This window comes from Dichotomopilus funicola, assembly GCF_033296635.1.
Source record: "Dichotomopilus funicola strain CBS 141.50 unplaced genomic scaffold C8A04scaffold_108, whole genome shotgun sequence".
Taxonomy (NCBI): Eukaryota; Fungi; Ascomycota; class Sordariomycetes; order Sordariales; family Chaetomiaceae; genus Dichotomopilus; species Dichotomopilus funicola.
The window spans coordinates 24,774-47,358 of NW_026944129.1; the positions used below are offsets into that span (position 1 = coordinate 24,774).

The 22,585-nt window shown below is 54.5% G+C and overlaps 4 protein-coding genes across 4 annotated transcripts; 2 read left to right on the top strand and 2 right to left on the bottom strand.

Annotated features, from left to right (window-relative positions):
* Positions 1-8,675: 8,675 nt before the first annotated feature.
* On the bottom strand, positions 8,676-10,310 carry C8A04DRAFT_33035 (major facilitator superfamily domain-containing protein; the record flags this gene model as incomplete). Its single annotated transcript, XM_062782305.1, has 3 exons — positions 8,676-8,831; positions 8,897-9,038; positions 9,100-10,310. The coding sequence occupies 3 exons, from the start codon at positions 10,308-10,310 to the stop codon at positions 8,676-8,678; spliced, it is 1,509 nt and encodes a 502-aa protein (XP_062632849.1).
* Positions 10,311-13,022: 2,712 nt separating this feature from the next.
* C8A04DRAFT_33036 (uncharacterized protein) lies at positions 13,023-14,862 on the bottom strand (the record flags this gene model as incomplete). Its single annotated transcript, XM_062782306.1, has 4 exons — positions 13,023-14,210; positions 14,261-14,291; positions 14,409-14,618; positions 14,711-14,862. The coding sequence occupies 4 exons, from the start codon at positions 14,860-14,862 to the stop codon at positions 13,023-13,025; spliced, it is 1,581 nt and encodes a 526-aa protein (XP_062632850.1).
* A 2,208-nt stretch (positions 14,863-17,070) lies between these two features.
* C8A04DRAFT_33037 (Feruloyl esterase B) lies at positions 17,071-18,279 on the top strand (the record flags this gene model as incomplete). Its single annotated transcript, XM_062782307.1, has 3 exons — positions 17,071-17,215; positions 17,301-17,939; positions 18,017-18,279. 3 exons carry the CDS (start codon positions 17,071-17,073, stop codon positions 18,277-18,279), a joined length of 1,047 nt encoding a protein of 348 aa, XP_062632851.1.
* A 1,930-nt stretch (positions 18,280-20,209) lies between these two features.
* Positions 20,210-21,994, top strand: C8A04DRAFT_15834 (major facilitator superfamily domain-containing protein; the record flags this gene model as incomplete). Its single annotated transcript, XM_062778632.1, has 4 exons — positions 20,210-20,389; positions 20,475-20,536; positions 20,609-21,024; positions 21,078-21,994. The coding sequence occupies 4 exons, from the start codon at positions 20,210-20,212 to the stop codon at positions 21,992-21,994; spliced, it is 1,575 nt and encodes a 524-aa protein (XP_062632852.1).
* Positions 21,995-22,585: the final 591 nt, after the last annotated feature.

Genomic DNA, 22,585 nt, shown 5'->3' on the forward strand with positions numbered 1-22,585 from the left:
CGGTCAACAAAATCTCAAGGCCAAGCTCGGGACCCCTGGATGCTCTCTCCGGGATGGGTCCATCCAGTGGGGTGGTTGCTCGCGGGCACGGTGGGGCCTTCTGGCCCCGCCCGTTGTGGCGTTATCGACGCCCACTGGGGTGGAAGGTGTAATCCTCTGAAAACCAGACGAGCCAGAGCAGCGATGGGTTCGCAGTCTCAAGTGTTTGTGCCGCAGACGGAGGGATTCGATTGATAACTAGTGAGCACTCATCCAACCCACCTCATAATCAACCCTCAAGGCCGGCGTACGCTTTTCATCAAAGGCCTCCCTTTCGCGCCCAAATGGCATTTCCCCGGCGACCCGAATCTCGACCTCAGAGACTTGGAGACGCCCGGGACATGAACCCGGGAGAGCAACCCATCTCGGACCGGAACTTGGTGGAAGGGGAGGGTGGCAATGCCCGGTCATTGGAAAGCTCGTCGCAGCTACACGAGCTTGACGAGCTACACTGGTGGAGGTAACGTTAGTGGTGTTACCCCCGATGTATTGTGTACCTCCAATTGATACGAAGTACATGGTAGCATGTATATCTGCACTGCGCAACAAAGATCCGGCACCTCTTGTCTTGGATTTCCGAGACGAGGAGACAAGACATGCATAGTTGGGACGAGCAACTCTTTTTACCATTGACAGGCGATGTCGGCCGCCATTGCCGGAGCAACCTGCAGAAAGCAGAAGAAAGCTTGTTCTCAACGCAGCCCCAGCCTGAGGGCCAGACGATCGAACACCGTTGGGCTGCGAAAGACACGAAGGTTGTCCGTCCAATCCACGAGCGAACCGTCGCTCGTCATTGATCCGCGACATCTCGCGATTTGCTCATCCTGCCCCCCAAGAACAACCCAGAAAGCACACTTTGCACGGGCAGCGAGAACCTTGGCCGAACCGTGGCTGCATGACATCCCGCAACGACCAGCTGCCGGCAGCCCAGAAGAGCTGCGGCCCCGGGTCATTGCGCTGCTGCTTGCCTGACCTCGATCGTCGCTTCCGTGGGAGTTTCGCAGCAGGCCCCTGGTTTACAGCCCAAACTTTCCCACGTGGGACGCAATCGGCGCAATCATTTTCTCTGACCAAGACCATCCCGCACAACGTCCTATCACTCCTTCAAGCTCATCTATCGCGTGCGACACCGGCCCTCCCACGCATATGTAGCTGAGCACCTGAGAGCTGACGATGTGATGCGCGGGCAGCAAGGCGACCCTGCATTGAGATCACATCCCTCGCTTGCCACAGTCGGACTAGTGAGCTTTCGAAAGTGGCGTTGATGAATTCAACACAAAAGCACTGCGACACCGAGAAACCCGTCAGCATCCAGGGGCTGGTGCCGTCTTGGCACCGGGGAACCGTCCGCGGCCAGGAAATACAGCGGGCTCAACACTGGCTCGACTGGCACAAGGGTTTTCCATGACCCCACGACGAAAGGTCCAGATAAGCTCCCAAGGCATTTTCCGCCGACAAGCGGAGGCTTGGCAAACCCCACGAATAACGCAAGGTCAGCCCCAGTCATTCTCGAGCAATTGCTCTGTGGGACTATGGGACAGTGGGACTCGGAGGTGCCGCCTTGGTTGCGAGTGTGATACCATCGTTGACAATGTCCATCACCGTCACTCTCGCCTTTAGTTACTGCGGGAAAGCTATTTTCGCGTCGCATGCACACACCGCGCCATCCTATGGTTACAAAAGTGCTTGGATGGGTCTGACGCGTACAATCTGCCCCCGAAGCCGAGAACTTCAAGAAGCTCAGAACGCGGCCAGAGCCAACAGCAAAGACGGAAACCATGTGACTTCGACGCAAAACAAACAAGGCGTTAGAATAAGCAATCTGATTTTCGCCGCATGCGGTGCTGCAAAACGACCTGTCGTCTACCGAAGTGCTTCCCACATACTGCCGCCGTGCCTTTCACAGACGCAGTGCGGGGGAGCCTTGCGAACGACAGGCAAACCAGGTGAATAACGAGCCGTTGCGAGTTGGCCCTGGCCGACTGTCTTGGCACTATGAAGTTTGTTCCAGACCAACAAGCGAGGCTGATAAAATGTTGTCGTTGGACTCAAATTTGTTTCTCTCGCCACAGGTTTCAGATATTGTATTTCGAACAACCCCATAAACCGGAAGATCTAACTAGCTAAAGAGCGAAACGCCGCTCTCGAAGCCAATAACTTCACTGGACGACACTCATTAATCTCCTTTCATCTCAACACATCCTTCAATAATATTGCAATTACCATTTGTGCCTGATAGACGGGGCTACCTTTTTCTGGCTATTCTAAAGACGATATCACGTTTCTCGTCCCAGACAACACGAATATCCTTCGGCTCTACCCGGGCTTTCCGGGGCAAGTCATGGTCTTTGTCTCTCCAGCAAAAATGTCCCAGCATCAACTTATGCCCATCCAGTCTCGCCAGTAGCAACGAAAAGCGAGGCGTCCCTTGACTTCGCGTGCCCTATCAACAGACGCGCAGTGATTTGTTCACCCCACGATCCGCGCGATCCCGTCCATGCAACGTCGCCCACGATCATCCCCTCGTCCAACCAAATGTCAGCTCTCCTGCCGTCCATTCTGGGGGTGATTCCGCCTCTCGATGAGGGGGGAAAATCCCGCTCAGATCCCAGCACCCGTGGTGGAAATGACTTTTCTCTCCTTTTGGCCCAGAACAACGAACAGCGATCCCAAAGATCAGCCAAATGGCTTTTTTTTCCCACGACGTATGTTTCATTATCGTCCCGACCACCTAATCTGTAGTTTATATGCACGATGCGATACGGTCCAGTTCAAGCCGCACTCCACCATCCCGTCCCTATCAGCCTCATGGATCTCCAGCGTAGGTGGGCCAAAAAGAAAATTGAAAAAAAAAAAAAAATGAATAAATACCCCGATGTAACAAAAGTCCATCCCGGCGGTTATTTACACCATCGCCGAGGCCGGGACGCTTGCCGCCTGTGCTAACGGACAATCGCCAGTGATTTCAGCTCCGTTGCAATTACCACACACTCGTAGCAGACAACCACTAGACAACGGGATAGACAACGGGAAGAACTGTCAACCCCTTCCTCTCCCGACAGGCAGAAAACCAAACAGCCAATACCCGATCTCGCCACAAAGAGGAGATATTGGGGGGCGCGGGAACGTCTTTCCACTCGACAAATTCAACTCGGAGGAACCCAACCGTCGTCTGAGCGCAAGGGCACGCGATGCAATTGGCCCTTCTCAGCCGTGTCTTCAGCTACCCTTCCCTCCCCGCAAACCCTCGCGAAGAAGTGTCATTCGTTATGTAAGGTGGTCAGAGTTCCTGCAGATTATTTTGGGGTGTCCGATCGCAAGATGTACACTACTTCGTGCTACACAGCATACGAAGTAGACATGACAGCAACGTTAACGTTAGCAATCGTTTCTCCCGACTAAACAAGTAACGCGGATGTTCTCGGGCTCCACGAGTTTTGCTTTCCTTCCAAGCCGACGGGTTGACAACAACAGACTCGGGAACGTGTGTGTATTCAGGCACGTGTGTCCTCGAGGGGTGAATCGAACATGCAGGAAAGAAACAAAAGGGCAGCAAAACAGCGCAGGATCGTTTGCCCAGCCCGAACTGTGGAGTCGCTCGCAACACGGGGGTCACTACAAGGGTCCCCCCAAAGGCGTCCCCTTTTCAGGTTAGCGCTTCCGTTTCCCGCGATCAGGTTGGTCTGGCCCATCACGAACCACAAGCTGCAAATTCTTCTTGGACGCAGCAACTACTGATCCCTGGTGTTCGTAGCCATGACGGCAAGGGATCAACAGAAACACCGAGGCAAGCACGGCAAGCAGCAAGCAACCCTCATCAACCACCCCACTGTGTCCAAGATCACCAATTTTCAGCTCTCTCTCCACGTGGGCTAGACCAGCTTCGGCGCCACTTGCCCCCCTTCTCAATGCAAAGCAGAGAATCCGCCGCATCATGATGCTTTTTTGCTAGTCGCCCCCTCTTCGTGCTGCGCGGCCGGAGTTGTTCGTCACGCCAAACCTCAAAAAGCTTACTCTCGACTCCTCGAGCATATGATTCGAGCCACATCGGTCGTGGCATCATCCTCCACCGCAATCTTGAACAAGGAGCAGAGAGGGTCCGCAATCTGACCCGGAAATTCGGCCAGATCGACGACGCTAACGTTCAAACAGCCTCCACCACTCAACACCGGCCCCACGATCACATTTCCCACCCATCAGTGCCGTCACGGAGGGGCAGAGACACGAAAGCGAACCCCTAGTTCCTTCTCGTCCTGTCTTCTTGTCTCACCACGACGAATGTCCGCGAAAGAGGCCACATCTTCCAACGATTTCCCCCCCCCCAAGCTGCTAAAAAACGTGAATGGCCCGAGTCACAACAGCTATGGACCCCGATGTCTCATCAACAGTTCAACGCCGTGAGAAGTTGCGGGATGTACCGTTCCCTGGGCCCACGCCGGAGCTTCGCTTCCCCCGAAGCTACAAAGTACATTTGTACTTCGTAGTGTAAAAGTGCACTCACCCACCCGGGACACCGACGAATTCGAGAACGAAATAGCTCCTCTCCACTCTCGCGGCGCCACCGCGAACGAAGGCAAATGCCGTCCCAATCTGCACACGCGAGTGCCGATATCCGCCCGGGGATGCTGGATATGGGGCGCAGTTGTTTCACGCCAATGCCCTAGCCTCTGAGGCGGCTCCGGCAACAATTGCAAATGCCGTGCGCCTTCATGAGCTTGCCCCAAGAAAGCGACTCCGGCCGAAACACACTCGGGAACGACCCGGCCGTGTCGAGCCCAAGGGATGAAAGAAAACAAGGGTCCGCTGTCCCGGGAGGGCGGGCGTGCCCCCCCTCATCTTTGCGGGGACGGCCGCCAGCGCGAAAGGGGCAGGGCCTCCGCTCGACCAGCGGGCCGGGCCCGTGGGAAAGACATGGTCGATGGCTTCTCACACAAAGGATGGCGTTCGAGCCTCCCTCCCTAGGCGGCCTCCGCGCGCAACCAATCCATGACTCGCGAGGTCCTTGGGCTCGCAAGCCCATGAGTACGACATCGTTCTCATGAGACGCTGAGGAGGGATTGAGCCTCCGGGTATCGCGGCCGCGCTGCCTTTAGCTGCATTGGGAAATTTACCCGTTCATCTAGTTAGTGTAAGTTGGCGTGATGCGCCCAGCCCGCAAGGTTCTCATTCCATGTCGACCTCATCGAGATAGCTCGATGTCGTCAACCTGTTCGGGCTCCGGCTCCGGCTTTCGCGGCACCGGTAACGACGGCATTGGCTGCCCCTGTATATTACTGGAATACTCCACACATTGCAGTCTTCCCTTCCACCGTGTCGGGTGGCCAAAGGCTGATCCCCGCCCCTTAACTATCCCCTTTCCTGCTCCCAATGCATTCCGAACTCCATGCCTCGGTCCAGCTACCGATAAGGTTTCGTCGATGAGGAGCAACTTGTGGATCCGTTTCCAACTAGCCCACCGGCCGGAGGCCGGCTAGCGGACGGAACCAGCAAACGTCCGACCATGCTATGGGCGAGCACTAACTCACACTCACTACGTGACTACGTAAAACCCGCCGACACCAGAGATTTTAATTCGACGTGACGCACCTTCCCCGATGCATACACGAACAACATCATACCGCGTAGTGCAGTCCTCAACCCACCGAGTCTACTTCATCGTTCACATGACCGATTGACCGTTGCAAGATACACCCCTGTTCTGCATATCTGTGATAGGTACTGATAATACTACTGTGATATTACACATTTGTGATGCCGAGCACGCGGTCATGCCTGCGTTGCATTGTGATCCAAGCAAGGCTGCAGGGCTGCTCGCAAGCTGGGTACATTTTGCCCTGACTCGTCGGGTTCTCTAAGGTATGCGGGGTAGGTTGTCATCGAGTCTACCCCCAATTTTTCTATTGTCTCCGTCAAAACCCGATGGGTGCTCAGCACACTAGAATCTCAAAACTACTATGTACATTTCCTTCGGATCCTTGTATCTCGCATAAACCTTCCCATCAGATCAGCAACCTTTCTGCCCTGTACCCAGTTCGCCAGGGTTCCGGACGTCCGTTCCCGGAACTATATCATGACCAGACGCATGAAACATGTTGACATCCCACGACGAGTGACGCATCTACCGGCAACATCATGGCCTAGATTCCTCACCTGCATGCTCTAGATCTCAGTTAAGAGGGTGATATGCCGAAATACACCACATATCGCGTGGGGGTTGAAACGAAACACACCCCGAAGAATCGCGGGAAGGAAAAAGTTGTCAAACGTGGATCGTCTCATCACATACCCCTTTACCATGATTTGTCGGGCGGATAGATCGAATTCCGGGTTTTCCTACAGGAATCGATGGAGCGTGTGGCATCTCAATGGTTTGGTAGGTGACCCCCTGGCTGCGCCTGGCACCACATGCCGATTGCTAAGCTCCGTTGAGTCTCACAGCAGGTGTTCTCTTTGTTCTTTGTCAAGGATCACTTCAAGTCAAATGCTCCGGTTGTTTCTTGACATAGTGATTCAAGATAGCTCGGAATATTAAGGTCCCTGAACAATAAATTAAGTCAACTTAAGGTTGCAAAGTTTCCGGGTCACTGATCAATTGCCGTAGCAAACAATAATGAGAGACAAGACTTGTGCTTAGATACCTCAAAGTAGTGAGTGATTGCATGAAAGATTGTGGCTGTCTCCAATAAATATTCCTCGTGTATGGCGATCAACAGCGAGGCTTCATGCAAAACCCGCCGAACGCCACCGAGAGTTCTCGAGGGAGATTCGAAACCTTGTTTCCTTCTCAATCATTAACATTCCCCCTTGTCGTTAATAGTTTCCCTGGCACATCACAAACGCCCGAGTCTTTTCACCTCGAGAACTGTATGCTAGAAACGAAACTTCTAGTATTAGCCTATCCAAGTCAGGCGGAAAGTATTCTAGCAGAGATTCAGGAGATATTGTCAACCTCAGTTCATACCAAACAATCGATCTCCACAATTCCAAGGTGATGCCGGATAAAATGTGACAATTATGATGATAAGAAAGGGCAGTAGTGTTCGTGAGTGTTCCCTCATGTCTTCTTCTCGGACGGGATCTTGCAGGTGGCGCAACCGGTGTGCCGGAATGTGAACAAATGGGAAGGAGGTCCGAATCGAGAGCTGAGATATTTACGAAGTGCGAAAAAAGGGAAGCACAGAACGGGTAATACCGGGAGTTGGGGGCAAACATATTAGAAGTAGTAGGATTCAGAGGTTTTGATTCTGTAAACGATGAGAGATGGTAATTGATTGCCAGTTTTTAATTTCCCCCCCCTAGTGGTTCACCACGCTCATAAGCGCCTTTTATATGTAGTTAATTATGACAATAACCGGCTCTCAGTCACACCGATTCAAACTGCAACCGCCAGTCCAAGGACCCTGGAAATGATACCTAATCTAGGCTTGTAGCCTAAGTGACCCGACCATTATATCGCCAGTTCCTCTACCGACGCTTCATCTAACTCCCTTCCTTGAACCACAGTTCCCCATCCCTACCCAACTCCAAAGCAATAACCCCCCTCTCCATCCCCCAGTGACGTATTAAGCACACACACAATGTCCTCCCTGTCACATGGTGCTTGTGTAATGACCCTGTCTCGAGTTCCTGTGACACCCAGATTTCCTTGTACCACCTCGGTTGATGAGAGAGTCAAAACAAACGTTTCACAGCATAAGACATCGAGTAGCGAGGGCAAACAAAGTCAGCCACGGAAAGAAGTTGCGGTCTGGACCTCGATTGAGATTTAACAGAGACAACGGCGCTGGTGTCCGGGGTCTGGGTCGATTATACATTATCTTCCCCGGAGCATAGGGTGACTCACATCCAGGGGTCACGCCAATGTGTGACATAGAATAAGTTGTTGCAACTACCAGCGCACTCTCCGACTTTCTTCGGCGTCTCACGTAATATCCCTCTTTACTTTCTTTCCTCAGCTCGTCCGCATTCCCTAGACTCAATGGGTCGAGTAGAAACTTGCCATGCGTGGCCCTTGGATAATAGAAGCAGCCCTTTGGATCCGGCTCATGGCGTTTCGATCTTGCGACGTTACCATCAACTATTCTATCACAAACAGGTGGTGTGTAACCCATGGATGATAGTTAGCGAGTCTTCCTGTCACACCTGGTTACATGTTTTAAGGGCAAGCGCCATGCCTGCAAATACCTGAAAGACCTAAGGGGGTCGGGACTTACACATCACTCACGCCGATTGCTCAACGTGGGATTGTCATGTCCTTGTGTCGAGAAGATTTCATTATCCCCCGGGGCTCTCAACTCAAACACTGTTAGCGGATGTCATGGGAAAGCTGTGCTCTTGTTTTACTTCCTTTCTCCATCTTTATGTTTTCGAATCGGCACAAGGCAGTAATGATGCAACACCACAGCAACACTTAAAGCAACAAAGCTACATTATTATTCGTTATACACGTGTCATGGTATCATTCCTATATCCCCCACAAGCAAACCGACCACCCGCAGGGTGGTATATAACAAGCGGTGCACACCATGTGGGACGCAACGCTAGCCCAGTTCCCTCTCCCGGCCGTCAACCGGATACACAGCTGAGCCGACTGAATGAATCAGTGACAGTAAATATAAGTGGAAACGCCTTCTTGCTTAATCCGCTCGAAGAGCAGCAAGTTCCTTAGTGGGCGCAACGTCCTCGACCGTTTCGTCGCTAAACTTGAGATCTTGCTCGAGGGGAACGGTGTCTTGAATCCGGAGGAAGATCACGGGAGCAGCAATCAACAGAGCGGCAGCAACGAGACCCCACTGTTCAAAAAAATATTAGTCAGCCACGGCTTCGTCAACGTAGAAGGGGGTGAATTAGGACGTACCGAAGCGCCGAACATGGTATTGTACCCGGTCTTCAAGCCGTCCAGGCGCCAGAAGATGGCGGCGCCGGCCGATTGAAGACCCTTGTAGAAGCCAGCGAGGTTGGCAGCTTTGCGCCCGGAGTTGCTGAGCGCGCCCATGTACCTGCGGGGATACGGTTAGCCATCTATTAAGCCGCATGGGAATAAACGTATCATAGACATACCAGTAGATGGACGTCTGCCAGCAGGCGTCGAAGAAACCGTAGAAGATGTACAAGAACATAGGCCCAATGTACAGGTCGCCGCCATCAGTCCAGTCCACACCAACATACTCCTTCGTGGTGCTCTCAACAACCTCGCGGGTGACCTGCTTTTTCTGCCAGGCATAGCCGCCACCCCAGATAATGAATGTGAGGGAAAACAGCGCAATGAAGCTGGCCTTGGCACGGATGGAGCGGCGGACGCTACCGATATCGAGGGCGTAGCCGAAAATAACTGCACCGAGAATCTGACTGGTCCAGTACAGAAGATTGTTAAGGGTGCGGGTGCGGGTGTTGAAATGGGCACCGTTGAAGTCGTTCATCTGGTAGGTGTAGAAGATGTTGGAGGCGAAGAACATAGGGAAGAGAAGGACCACCCAGGGTTGGGTGGTGATAGTCTCGACCAGACCCATGATCTCGGTCTTCCAGCTCGGGTTCTTCATCAGAATGACCTTGCTGCCGTCCTCGCGGATGACCTTGTCAGCGTTGCAGAGAGCCAGTGCGAGGATGGCGCCGACAACCATAAGGACGAGGAAACCAATGTAAGTGCCGTCGGTGACGTTCGTGGTGCCGGTGGCGTTGACGTTCTGCCCGAGAGGGACCAAGGAGCCAATGACGGCACCAAAGTTGAAGATGATCCAGAAGTACGAGATGTACCGGCCCTTCTTTTCCTCGGGAGGGTAGCTCATCATGATGGTGCCCTGCGCGGTCCACAGCAAACCGGCGCACACGCCAAGAAAGGCCCCAGCAAAGACGACGAATCCGTGGTTCTGGTTGTGGTTGTAGCTCAGGAAGCTCGCAGCGTAGATGCAATAACCGAGACCGCCGAATGCCAGAGTAATCTTGACGCCGAGGGTGTTGGCGATGGTACCGGAAAAAAAGCCGACAACGGCAAAAGTCGAGTACAAGGCAGTGCTCGAGTCGTTTTGGGCGCTTGCGTCAACCTGGCCGCCACCACCAAGGCCGGTGAGAGCGTTGTACATGCCAGGACACATGAAGCACACGAGGGCGACCGTGAGCAGCTGGACAATTGGCGACGCATACCATAGCTCTTTCTTCCCAACTTTGAATCCCTTGTACATCCATCCTGCTGGGCGCGGGGCAGCTTCGAAGCTGTCCGAGGTGCGGACTTCTGGAGCGGGCGCGCCCGCCTCGATGTTCTTCTCGTCTGACATGATAGCAGCTGCGCGTCTCGTCGGAGATCGTCTCAAGTGTTAGTCAGGTCGGATGCACGGGCAAGCGAACGAACGCACACCCGCACTTTCGGTGGCGATTGAAACTCGAACTGAGGAAAATTAGCGACCCGGGTGCCGGTCTCGTGTGGGGAAGACGAGTGCGGGAGAAGTTCAAAACGGATCGCGAGGTAAGCGATCAACGGCAGATATAAGACAATACCGAAGTGGCTGTCTTTCGGCACGGTTAAAGCTTAGCCTAACAGGGGGGTAAAAAGGCAGCCGTTCTGGGGGACTTGGCTGGCTGGCGGGGCCCCGAGGAAACGCTCCAGCGCGTCCAGCGGGTGCAACCCTGCAGGAGGCCGCGTGCTCGTGTCGTTGAACAGTCAAACGTAGCAGCGGGTGGCCGGAATTTTCGTGGGCGTGAACACGGACTGTCAAACACACCACTGTGAACGTACCTGAGCTTGCTGGAGAAATCAACGTGACAATGGTCGGTGGTGTGTGTTGGCTTCGGAAGAAAGTTTGTGGGATCGGGGAGGTGTCAGATCCCTCAATGGGGTTTGAGACAACGACCGGTCGATATCGAGAAAAAGGATACGAGAAGTGGCAGTGTGGATTCCTTCTTGATCGTCTCTGTCGTGTCAAATTCCGAACCAAATAAATGGTACACTACACTATTCCTATGAAGATAGAATGGCATTCGGCTTCGTGTTTGGCTTGGATGGAAATCAGCCTCAGTAACCCCAGTTTTTTGTCTCTGCTATTTTTTGCAACTGCGTCCCTGCCCATCCAAGCCATCGTGCCTTCCTTCCCTTGCCATTTGTCTGTTTGACAGCGAGGGCTCGTGATTGTCAAAAGATTGCTGAGATGGAAGATTGGGACGGACCGAATGGGTCCTCAGGTAAGCTGATTGGGCGCCATCAATGCGCCAGCCCCTATCCCTTGTCGTTCTTTCCCATGCTGCCCCAAGATTGGAGACGGGTTTTCCGAACAGAGGCTCACTGATTGGACATTGGATTGAAGGAGAGTCGAGTTAGGAAGGAGCTCACAGTGAAGTGGGCCGAGCGCTTGGACCAGCTTCCCCCCAGCTCCAGCTCCCCAGCTCCAGAATCCCACCAGCGGGTGCGGAGAAGGTGCCGTCTGGGCATCCCTCTCGAGTCGGGGTTGGTCGCTCGTGGCGTCATGTAACGTTTCGCAGATTAACTGACCTGCCATCCAGAAAGTTCCTTTGGCAAATGGCCCCTTATCACTGCGCCGCAAGGCGAGATGCGACCGACTGGCGGCATATCTAGGGAGAGTATCAAGATGGCCTTGAACGTTATCGAGTTAGTGGTGTTGATGGCAAGTAGGTCAGTCATTATTGGGCCTTGGAGGATCCTCTGGAGCGTAGGAGTAGTGTAAGGCAGGCTAGGAATTGTAAACAACATCCACCCGGCGTTCGACCGGAGGACCTCCAGTACTCCGTCCAGCCGAAAGCAGTGTTCCATCGATAACGCACCGCACCCCATCGGATCTCGAAGTCATGTTACACGGCCCCTCTGAAACCATCAATGGAGACTCGGTGTCCCTTGATATTCGCGGCAGACACTGCCTGCAGAGATACGAACGAGAAGGATTGATCGCCCTCACAGCAATAGTTAATTAATGGCTGATGCTTATCTGCAAATCCACCTCGCTCCCTCCCCTTAGAACAGACGAACTATCCGATGTATTCACAAAAACAACACCGCCGTCGTTTGCTCGACAGACGAAGTCGGGTGTGGAGGCTCGGCTGGTCTCTGCGACCGACCAGAAGACGTTCAATTGTTGCAGGGTCTCGGGCAGGTTACATCTCCCCGCAACCCCAGCGCCACGAGTGCTTCCCGACCACCAGGTTCTCACAATGTTAACTTTGGCGAGCGCGGGAGTGGGGCCGCTGAGCATCGTCGATGGGTCATTTTGCACGAGGCACCGAGGCTAGCACTGGCTTAACCATCCTGTCGGTTCCGCGGCCGCGCGAGAACTTTCGTGCTTCTTGGGGCTCCATGTGGCCGGTCGCCTCCATCACCGTTCTCGCATTTGCGATGCGCCAGGATCCTTTGGGCGATGTTTGTGCCACCACAGCGACAGGTCACGGGGCCATCCGCCAGGGGCTCCATTCCCACATTCCAACTGGGAGGGCTCCGCCCGCCGCGTGTTTTGTATCCCTTGTGGAGTGATCACTTCTCAGGGTCTCGGGGACCAACCGCTCCGAGGTGGCGTTCGTTTGCCAAAGTCGGCGCCGGTTTCCCCACATCACCGGGAGCCAAACCCCTGTCTCCGCGCCCGGAAACACGCCGATCGTTTTCGGGGTCGGACGGTTTGTGGACATACGCCCGTAGTCTCGCCCGGCTCGGAGATGTGCTTGGATCCACCATTCATTCCAACTGCCATCCGCCGTCCACGACTAGGAAGTCAAAGCGACGTACCGGTGTCCTGAGCCTGAAGTAGAATATTCCAGAGTTGGCTTGAAAGGAAATTCCGAGATATAATCGCGGGACATCTCACCTCGTTTGGTGGAATTTGTCCTCAAAAAATAATAAAGATAATAATGTGTAGGTACTCACATCAATACGCATTCACACTGACTAAGGTATGGTTGTTTAGGGGTTCGTGAAGTACTACTATGTACAAGTTGGAAATTTCCATCAACTCGTTTGGAACCGGATACTCACAGACCTCACCGTCCTCGCATCACCACAACTTAACCTTCTGCATGCTCCCCTCTTCACTCAGCGCCCGATGCATATCAAACGCATTCCACAATAAATGCGGCTCATGCCCCATCCCCTTTCTCAAGCACTCACTCTCCGCCTTCTCAAAATACTCCTTCAGAATCGGCCGATACACCTCATGCGCACACTGATCGATAATCACCCGCGCCCTCTCCCTCGGACTTAGCCCGCGCACATCCGCCAATCCGTTCTCCGTCACAATCACGTCTAGGTCATGTTCCGTCTGATCCACATGTGTGCACATGGGCACAATGCAGCTCACGCCCAGCGGGTCGGTCTTGGACGGGCGCGTCGACGGGGTATGCATGATGCTGTACTTGGCGCTGCGCAAGAAATCGGCGGAGCCACCGAGGCCGTTGAGCATGCGGCTGCCCATGACACAGGTGGAATTGGCGTGGGCGTAGATGTCGACTTCGACGGGGGTGTTCATGCCGATGACGCCGAGGCGGCGGATGATCTCGGGCGAGTTGGAGACTTGCTGGGACCGGAGGAGGAGCTTGTTTTGGTAGGTTTCCCAGTTGTCGTAGAAGCGCTTGAAGCCGTCTGGGGAGAAACGCACCGAGGTGGCGGTTGCGAAGTCTAGGCGGCCGGAGTCGAAGAGGTCTAGGAAGGTGTCTTGAATCACTTCGGTCCATACTTTGAGGTTGCGGAAGTTGGAGTGGTCGAGGCCGCCGATGACGGCGTTGGCGATATTGCCTATGCCCGACTGTAGCGGCAGCAGGTTAGGGGGTAAGCGGCCGTGCCGGACCTCGTGCTCGAGGAACTCAATCAGGTGCCCGGCGATCCTCTTCGATGTTTCGTCTGCGGGCGTGTTGGGTTGCGTTTGGTCCTGGTAGTCGGATTCGAGGATACCGACTACCTTCTCCGGGTCGATCGGTATTGAGTTGGTACCGATGCGGTCCTCGACATTGGTGATGAGGTAGGGTTTCCGTCGGGGCGGGAGGTCGGTCATAGTGATGTCGTGCAGGCCGTCGAAGCTGGGTAGGGCCGTGTTAACTTCGATGACAATCTTGTCGGCGAGCTGGAGGAGTTCCGGCGTTGCGCCAACGGAAGCGCCGGGTACGATGCTGCCGTCCTCCTTGATCTCGGTCGCTTCTACGACGGCAACGTCAATCTTGTTCTTTGGCCTGTCCTTCGTGTAGAAGCCCTGTCTTTTGTCAGAACTTCTCCCTTTTTAGGTTACCATGCGGCACTTACATAAACCAAGTCTACAGGAAACATGCTCAAGCTTGGGGAACCAACAGGGTTAGCCACTAGTCCACAAGTTTAGGCGATAGGCAGGGGCAAGGCCAGCCATATTAACCCCCCCCCTTTCAACGTCAAGACGATTGTAGGTTCCTCTTACTGCTTGTCAAAGAACTTGATCCGCCCCTCGTTGATCCCCTTGGAAATATTCTTGCCAACCTGATGAGGCGACCGCCTCTCGATCATGTCCAGCGCAGCCCATCGGTTTTCGGTCTCAGCTCCCGACGACGCGCCCACGAATAAACTGTATCGCAGCTGGCCCTGTAGTTTGTTCTTTTCGACGTGATCTGCGAGGAAGGTCGGCAGTTTTCTGTTTTACCAGACGTGTGTCAGCGCTATAACCCTTATCCCTTTGACCTCGCATCTGCTGGGTAGAAAGGGGTTCGACAGGGGCCTCCTTACTTTGGGTATCCAACGCCCGTGAACCCGGACCAGCCGATATACGAGCCATTGGGAAAGTGTTGGAGCAGATCTTCGGGGTTGCAAACTTTCTTCAGCATCGACGGCCGCTTGATACGTGACCGGAGGGCCGCGGAAGCAACTGGTGATGCCATGGTTGCGGTGTGGTCGAGGAGAGGATTAGGGTCTGGAAGTGTATATACCGGTTGAAAGAATGCAGGCCGCGGGCTGGGCTTGGATTGAAGGGTGGGAAAGGGAGATAAACGGAAGGAGAGACTGTGCTGTTTCCTCCGAAGATAAGCTAGAAGGGGTTAAGGGAGAGGAGTTGTCCCATCAGAGGCCCCTCGAATTCTCTCGACGGCGGCCCGGCCCTTTAAACGTGAGATGACCGACATCATACCGCATGCAACCCCGGTTCCGGCCCTGCGCGTCAAGTCAGAGCACCGCGATATTCGCAGTTCGGCAGGTACCGTATGCCCCACCTGGCCCGCCAATACGTCCACCCTCGAGAAGCTCTCGTTTATTGAGGCAATGACAACGCTGGAAGACGGAATGGCAACTGCAAGTCCAATACCGCCCGTTTTCCATCACCTTAAGTTTGTCCTTTGCACTAGAAACTCGACACAGGAACCGTATCCCACGGACGATGCCCAGCACAAAAAAGTCTATGGCTATGAACGAGGTGATGTCATCCACTCAACACCCCAATTGCAGGCCCAGGATTGGCTCCAATTCCAACCTCCGTCCCCACCCAACCAGAATTCTGGGCCCTCGCCTCGTGTTGCCCCGCTAAACCCGTGGTATCCGAAGCTCCGTTCAGCCGTGCCGGCGACGTTAAGCTCGGCTATCACAAAAGTGACTCGGAGCTGCGGAGCTTCAAATCTTTCGGCCCCCGACGGAAACACGGACTGGGGCAGTTAAAGAGGGAGGCCTGTCATTAAAAACTCGGGGAGATAATAGAAGGGATGAGCGTGCTGGTGCTCGGCCCTGCTCCTGTCTGTTAACAACCACTGCATAACGATCATGGCTCGCGTTCCAGAGTGCCTAAGAAGATAATTATACATAACATCGAACTAGGCTAAAAGTCACAGACTCGAAACGAAGAAAGCAGCAAGGAACAGCTTTAGAATGGTCAAAATCTCACCGGACGTGGACACACTTGGGGCGAGTATGGCCACTCTTCAAAAAAGGGCTTAGGACCCGTACCGGAGATGTTGAAGCCACGGAAGACAATGATCAACCCTCCCGTCATCGATGGCCTTGTCAACGGCGGCGTCAGTAGTATTATAACTGGAATCAGACAAGCTTGTTATTCCGTTGTGTTGCTTCCGTGGGTGGGCTTCAATAACTAGCAAGTCCCCCACTCTCACGTGTTTTTTTTTTTTTTTGTTTTTCGGTTGGTCTGGGAAACAGTACAAAAACAGTGCAATAAGATTTAGACACGGTATATGCACTGGGCGAGTTCCAGATTGACAAAGGGTCCTTCCTTTCGCGTCATCAACATGAACAATTCGAAGTCCTGATTGGATGACTTAATTTCCATCGCGGCTGTTTCTCTGTGTGCCTGTCAACTGTCAACCATCGCGCGTTTGTTGCAGATCACCGCGGCAATCTGGGATCTGGAAAGCTTCACCATCTCATTCCGGTGAATTCTGGGTTTATTTAAAGCTTTTGGCTTCGCCCACTGCATGCATGGCCCGGTTGACTCTCGGAGGTTTTCCTTCCGACCCGTTTGCCGCTTTCCAAAGTGGGCATGGCGACGCCCCTCAGGCCTCAGTTCAACAACAAACCGGAGGGACGCCGGACGCTCCAGGTTGACAGGAGAGATCTCGAGTCGAACCGAATCTGGTATTCGGCACAGAAGTTAACCTTCGCCGAAACCGCCTCGAGTATTCCTTGGCGCGCGGGCAAGCCGCAACGATTGGGCTGAAATGAGGGTTTCCCGGTTTCCGGGAACGAGACCGGCCTAGACTGCACCGGGGTTCCAGGAACCAAGACCGAAACGGGACAGGATTCGAGGTCCTTCCGCAAGATTGCGACTCTAAATTCTCCTTGTTGAGTCTTCATCTTCCGCGCTCCGTCTCGAAGCGGGCCGTCATTGCGGGTGTTGCCCGCTTGTTTGTCTAAAAATGGGGGACTACGGATTCATCAGGTTGCATTCTGGCCCGTGGGCTTGCGCAATGGGGTTCGGAGAGATATTGACGACCCGGAAACCGGGGAAAGAGGTCCTGGGTGGGGAGAAGGGGGGTTGAAACGCCGTTATAAGTTGAAGAAGGCTTCCCTCCTTGGCCATGTCTTGTCCTGTCGATCTCCCGCCCTCGTCAGTGTGATCGCCCGTCGTCCGATACATACCTACCGCCAAGATGAAGTTCTCGGTCTTGTCCTACCTTTTGGCCAACGCCTTGTCCGCGTCTGCGGGCACCATCCTCTGGGATGGCCGCTTCAACGACCTCAGTTCTTCGACTGACCTCAACAACTGGTCGTGGGGCAACCAGGTCGGCCCATACCGTGTGTACCACCTCTTCACCCCCAATACCGAGCCGTGCTTTGCGAGACCACTGTCCTTTTGAGGGTTGGAACTGACGGCGTACAGAGTACTACATCCACGGCTCATCGTCGGTGACATCTTACGTCAACCTGTCCCCCGACTACGGAAACCCAGCCGACACCGGTTCCAAGCAGGGCGCCAAGATCACGCTGGACAACACGGCGTACTGGAACGGCCAGAACATGCGCCGGACGGAACTGATCCCCCAGACTTCCGCGCCCATCAACCAGGGCAAGGTGTACTACCACTTCTCGCTGTCGCGCAAGGACACCAATGCGCCCGCCACCACCCGTGAGCACCAGATCGCTTTCTTCGAGAGCCACTTTACCGAGCTCAAGTCCGGTTTGTTGTCGGGGGCCTCCGGCGTGTCGGACACCTCGCTGCGGTGGTGTGTCAACGGCGCGACGCAGTGGAGCACGGAGTGGCAGGCGGGTGTCTGGCACAATGTGGCGTATGAGATCGATTTCAGTGCCAACACCGTCGGTTTCTGGCACTCGACCGGCAGCGACCCCTTGACGCGCATCGTCGCGCCTGTCAGCGTCAGCACCAGCAGCAATGGTGCCGACTGGCATGTGGGCGTGCTCGAGCTCCCGCGCTCGGGATACTCGGACAGCAACGAGGACTACTACTGGTCTGGCGTGTACATTGAGAGCGGCTCGTTGACGACCAACGTCGCTGGTCCCGGTAAGTTGTCGTCATAGTGTGGTGGTGTTTCGAACCAGTGTGTGTCTGTCCGATATTAATCTTGCTATCCGGCATAGGTGCTCCGTCCGGCGGTAACCCCTCCACCACGACGACCAGCAAGCCTTCGACCCCCTCCACCACCCTCACAACCTCAACTACCAAGGCCGCTACCACTACCACCACCTCCAGCAAGCCGCCGGCGACCACGACTAGCACACCCGGTGGCTGCACGGCCCCGCAATGGTCGCAATGCGGAGGCACGGGATACACGGGTTGCACGACGTGCGCGTCGCCGTACACCTGCAAGTATTCCAACGACTGGTACTCGCAGTGCTTGTAAGGTGCGTGGGGGCCAAGATGTAGTTGTTGTCGCTAGGTAACGTGGCGAGTTGATAGGGCTGTGAGACGGTGCGCGAGGGGTTTGTTTGTACATAGGATTTATTTCTTGTCGATACTTTTGGTGCATGGCCGGAGTGTTGAGCATTGGGTTACTGGTAGCTAGCCGTAAATACACAAGCACAGTATTGTATATACATACATATGGGCGCCCATCAGCCTCAGGCCACTCCAGGACCGGGATATTTCGGTGTTGCAGCCAGATGCTATGAGAAGTCGCATTCTCCAGCCAGCCGGATCCCCTTCGCTTCGGTGAGGTGTCGGTGGACGAAAGCGTCAATGGGACTGACAGACTCGGACTGCCCGTCAGGAAGATCAGTGTTAAATCGGGAGCAACTGATGCAGCGCAACGTTGACATTCCTCCACAAAATGTAACCCCGGACAAGTCCGTCCACAAAGGAGCGGAATGCTGAAGAACCAATCCCAGGAATGACCTGACGATCGACGTCAGTTTGTCTCGATATGCTCACAAGCGGCCGAGGCTACGGTGTGGGGGTGGTTTGTTCCGCATTGCCCCGCGGGGTTCGATGGATTGAGACGAAAGGCTCGGAACCAGGGAAGAGACCGGACAGACCCAGGAGGCCACAAGGGAGTCGGAGAACTGCGCTCGGCGTGAAAACATTTTCCTTTTCCCGTCCCTTTTGCATGGGAAAGGCCCAACTCAGTCGCTGTGGTGAAACTCCAGGACTGGAGCAGAGAGCAAATCCTCAAATCCCATTCCGAATAGCCGGTCTTGGCGTTGTGTCCTTGCACTCTGACTCGGCGTAAAACTTTGAAAGGCCCCACTGCCCCACAGAACCCCATAAATTTGTCTTGGCTGACGACAGCCGAGCATGCGCCCGTGTGAAGTCGAGGTTGGCAGCCACTCAGAGCTGGCTTTCGGTGCTCGAAAAGGCAGTTACGATTGGAGGCGCAATCCTTTCTGTGTGTTGGTTGTGGTGACTTGCCGCTTCACCTTCGACCCTGCCAAAGCCTGGTACTTGTTCTTCCTTGACCTTGGATTCCCTGAACTTCCTTGGTGAGAAGAGGGGCAAAGTTTTCTCCCTGGAAGGAATTTGGAGAGTCGCCGCATTTTGACCACCTGCCACCGCCATCCTGTAATGTCGAGGTAGAAGCCTGAGACGGGTGAAAAGAGTGCTGGAATCCACAGGTGGCTCCACGCATAATCGTTGATCATGACTTGATTCGGCGGTGGCCGAGAGGACGTTGGAAGCGCACTGGAAACTTGGCACACCTGCTTCTTCTCTCAGACATTGACTGCAACCAACTCTGGTGCTCTCTGGCTCTGCGATCGCAGGACATTGGTGGGTAAGCGGGGAAAGCCTTTCTTCCACCCCCCACGGCTCTGCTGCGTGTATCCATGCCACGCCCATGCCATGTGCGACTTTGATGGCTGTCATGCCTGCCGCCAGTTCCGGGTCTGTTTGTTTGCGCCTGCAGGACAGAATGTACATGGAAAAAGAACTTGCCCTCAGACCCTGTCGATCTGCCTTCCCCGATCCCTTCGGCGTTCCCCTGAGGTTCCGCTCCCTCTTTTTTTCTTAAAAAGAGTCCGAGAGGATTTTTGACCGCTGTCACTCCCGAGGTTTAAAACACCCCGTCACCCCACATCACTAGGTCATCCTCACGTTCTGCTGGCATACACTCCGATGCAGTTCGTTTCGACGCTCGCCGCCCTAGAATTGTCCTGTTTTCCCATCTGAGAGATTCAATTCTCTCACCCACACTCCCTCACGTCTACAACGACGGTTTGTCTCTTCAAGTGGGAGAGTATAAGCTCGTCGTCACCATCCCCACGGTTATCGAAACCACACCTCGACGCCCCCGGTCCCCCTCCATTCACGCCCGTTCCCCGTGAGCCTTGCTAGACATCATGGCTGCGGAGAAATCCCCCGAGGCCCCTGCGCCTCGTCTCGAGGAGGAACAGGTCGGCGGCTACGTCTCGGAGCATAGCAACTTCGACTCGCTGTCGGCGTCAAGCAAGGAGCGCGATCTACTGGCTGATGAGACGGCGGATGCTGCGCTGGGCCGAAAGGTTCACTTGGTTAACAACGTGGGTCACATTGTTACAGCATTTTGCGGGCTAGTCTTGCCTCGGAGAACAATTGATGTATGCTAACACGTTGTCGTCGTTCTAGGCCATTGACGAGATCGGCTGGACCCCGTACCACTCGAAGCTGTTTATGCTCAACGGTTTTGGGTAAGTGGGGGATTCCTTTTTTGGAGGGGTTCGTTCAATTGGGGGATCTCTTTAGCTGACTAAACTTGGCAGATATGCTGTCGACTCACTCGTCATGCTGCTGCAGTCCGTCGTGGCCGGCCAGGCCTTCACCGAGTTCGGTGAACACGGTTACGCGACTGGCATGACCATTGCGCTATACTCTGGCATGTTCGTCGGATCTCTGTTCTGGGGCCTGGGCGCGGACATCATCGGACGGAAACATGCGTTTAACTACTCTTTGATCCTCGCCACTATCGCCACCATCGTCGCGGGCGGCATGCCCAATTGGGAGTCTCTCGGATTCTTTATCGCCCTATTGGGGTTTGCCGCTGGCGGTAACTTGGTGCTCGACACAACGGTCTTTTTGGAGTACTTGCCGGGTGACAAGCAGTGGGTTGTAACGCTGATGGCCGCTTGGTGGGGTATCGGCCAGGCTATTACCGGGTTCATCGCCTGGGGTTTCCTCGGTATGTCAATTTTAGAATGCGTTGCTGTCCGTTATGTGGCTAACAATGCTTAGTACCCGGGCAATGGAACTGCTCCTCGGTCGAGACCTGCACCAAGGCGAACAACATGGGCTGGCGCTATGTCATGTTCACGAGCGGCGCCCTGGTCCTAGTCATGTCGGTCGCCCGTGTTACGGTCGTTAAGCTCAAGGAGACTCCCAAATATCTGTTAGGGATGGGCGAGGATGCCAAGGTCGTGGAGACTTTCGAGTACCTGGCTAAGAAGTACAACCGGCCCTGCAGCCTGACGCTTGACAAGTTGCAGGCCTGCGGCAGTATCAGGGTCGAGGGCAAGTCGAAGTTCTCTTTCGGGGAGACGTTTGGCCACATCCGCGGTCTCTTCACTACCAGGAAGACTACCATCTCGACCCTCATGATTTGGCTCTCCTGGATGATGATCGGTATCGTCTACCCGCTCTTCTACGCCTTCCTCCCGACCTACCTCGAGAACGCCGGCGCCGACGTCTCCGTCACCCCTTACGAGAAGTGGCGCAACTACGCCTTGACTAACATCAGCGGTGTCTTCGGTCCCATCCTCGCCGGCTGGATGTGCAACCTCCCCTTCCTCGGCCGCCGCTACACCATGCTCATCGGCGCGCTCCTGACAGCCGTCTTCTTCTTTGCCTACACCGCTGTACGAACGGCCGACCAGAACGTCGGGTTCTCTTGCGCTATTGGGTTCTGTCTGAATATCTACTACAGTGTGCTGTTTGCCTACACCCCCGAGGTGCTGCCCAGCGCGCACCGCGCGACGGGTAACGGGGTCGCTGTGGCGGGTAACCGGATCATGGGTGCGCTGTCAGCAGTCATTGCGACCGAGGCTGATACATCGACGTCGGCGCCCATCTATATTTGCGGTGCCCTGTTTGCCGGGCTGGGAATCGTTGCCGCGCTGTTCCCATTCGAGCCGTATGGTAGGCGGAGTTCGTAAACGGACGACATTGCTTACTTGGGTGCCAGATAGGTGGCATTGGGTGGTCCTTTACCGTTTCGGCGTCATTTGGAAAGGGAGGTCAGAAGTTGGGTACGAGAGAGATGTCTTGCATTACGTTGGCGTTATATACCAAAGGCAGGCAGGCATATTTGCGCACTTCTACTGTACAGCATAGCAAGCACAGCGGCGTTCACAAGCACAGCACGCACGCCGTGTTGGGACATGTTACCCTAGCGACGGCGTTTTGTATATAGCTTCTGAGATACCCGGCCAATCGACATAAGCGTTCTACATATGAAGAATATTTTGCATCTTGATGGATCTGTCGCTCAGTTGTATATCTGTTTGGGTCGTTGTTGAGCAGGAATAAAGCGTAGGGTATCAAGTTTCGAGACGAGCTGCAGGTTCTATTCTGGATGATTCCTCCAAGTCAAAAAGCCATCCTGGAAGCCAATCGCTCGGATTGTTCCCTCTCATACGTTGCCTCCAAGAATACAACTTTCACAAATACAGCAATACTTCTCAAACCGTTGTGGCTTTGCGCCCTGAACACCACTCGTTTAACGCACGCAACTCGGATCTCCTTGG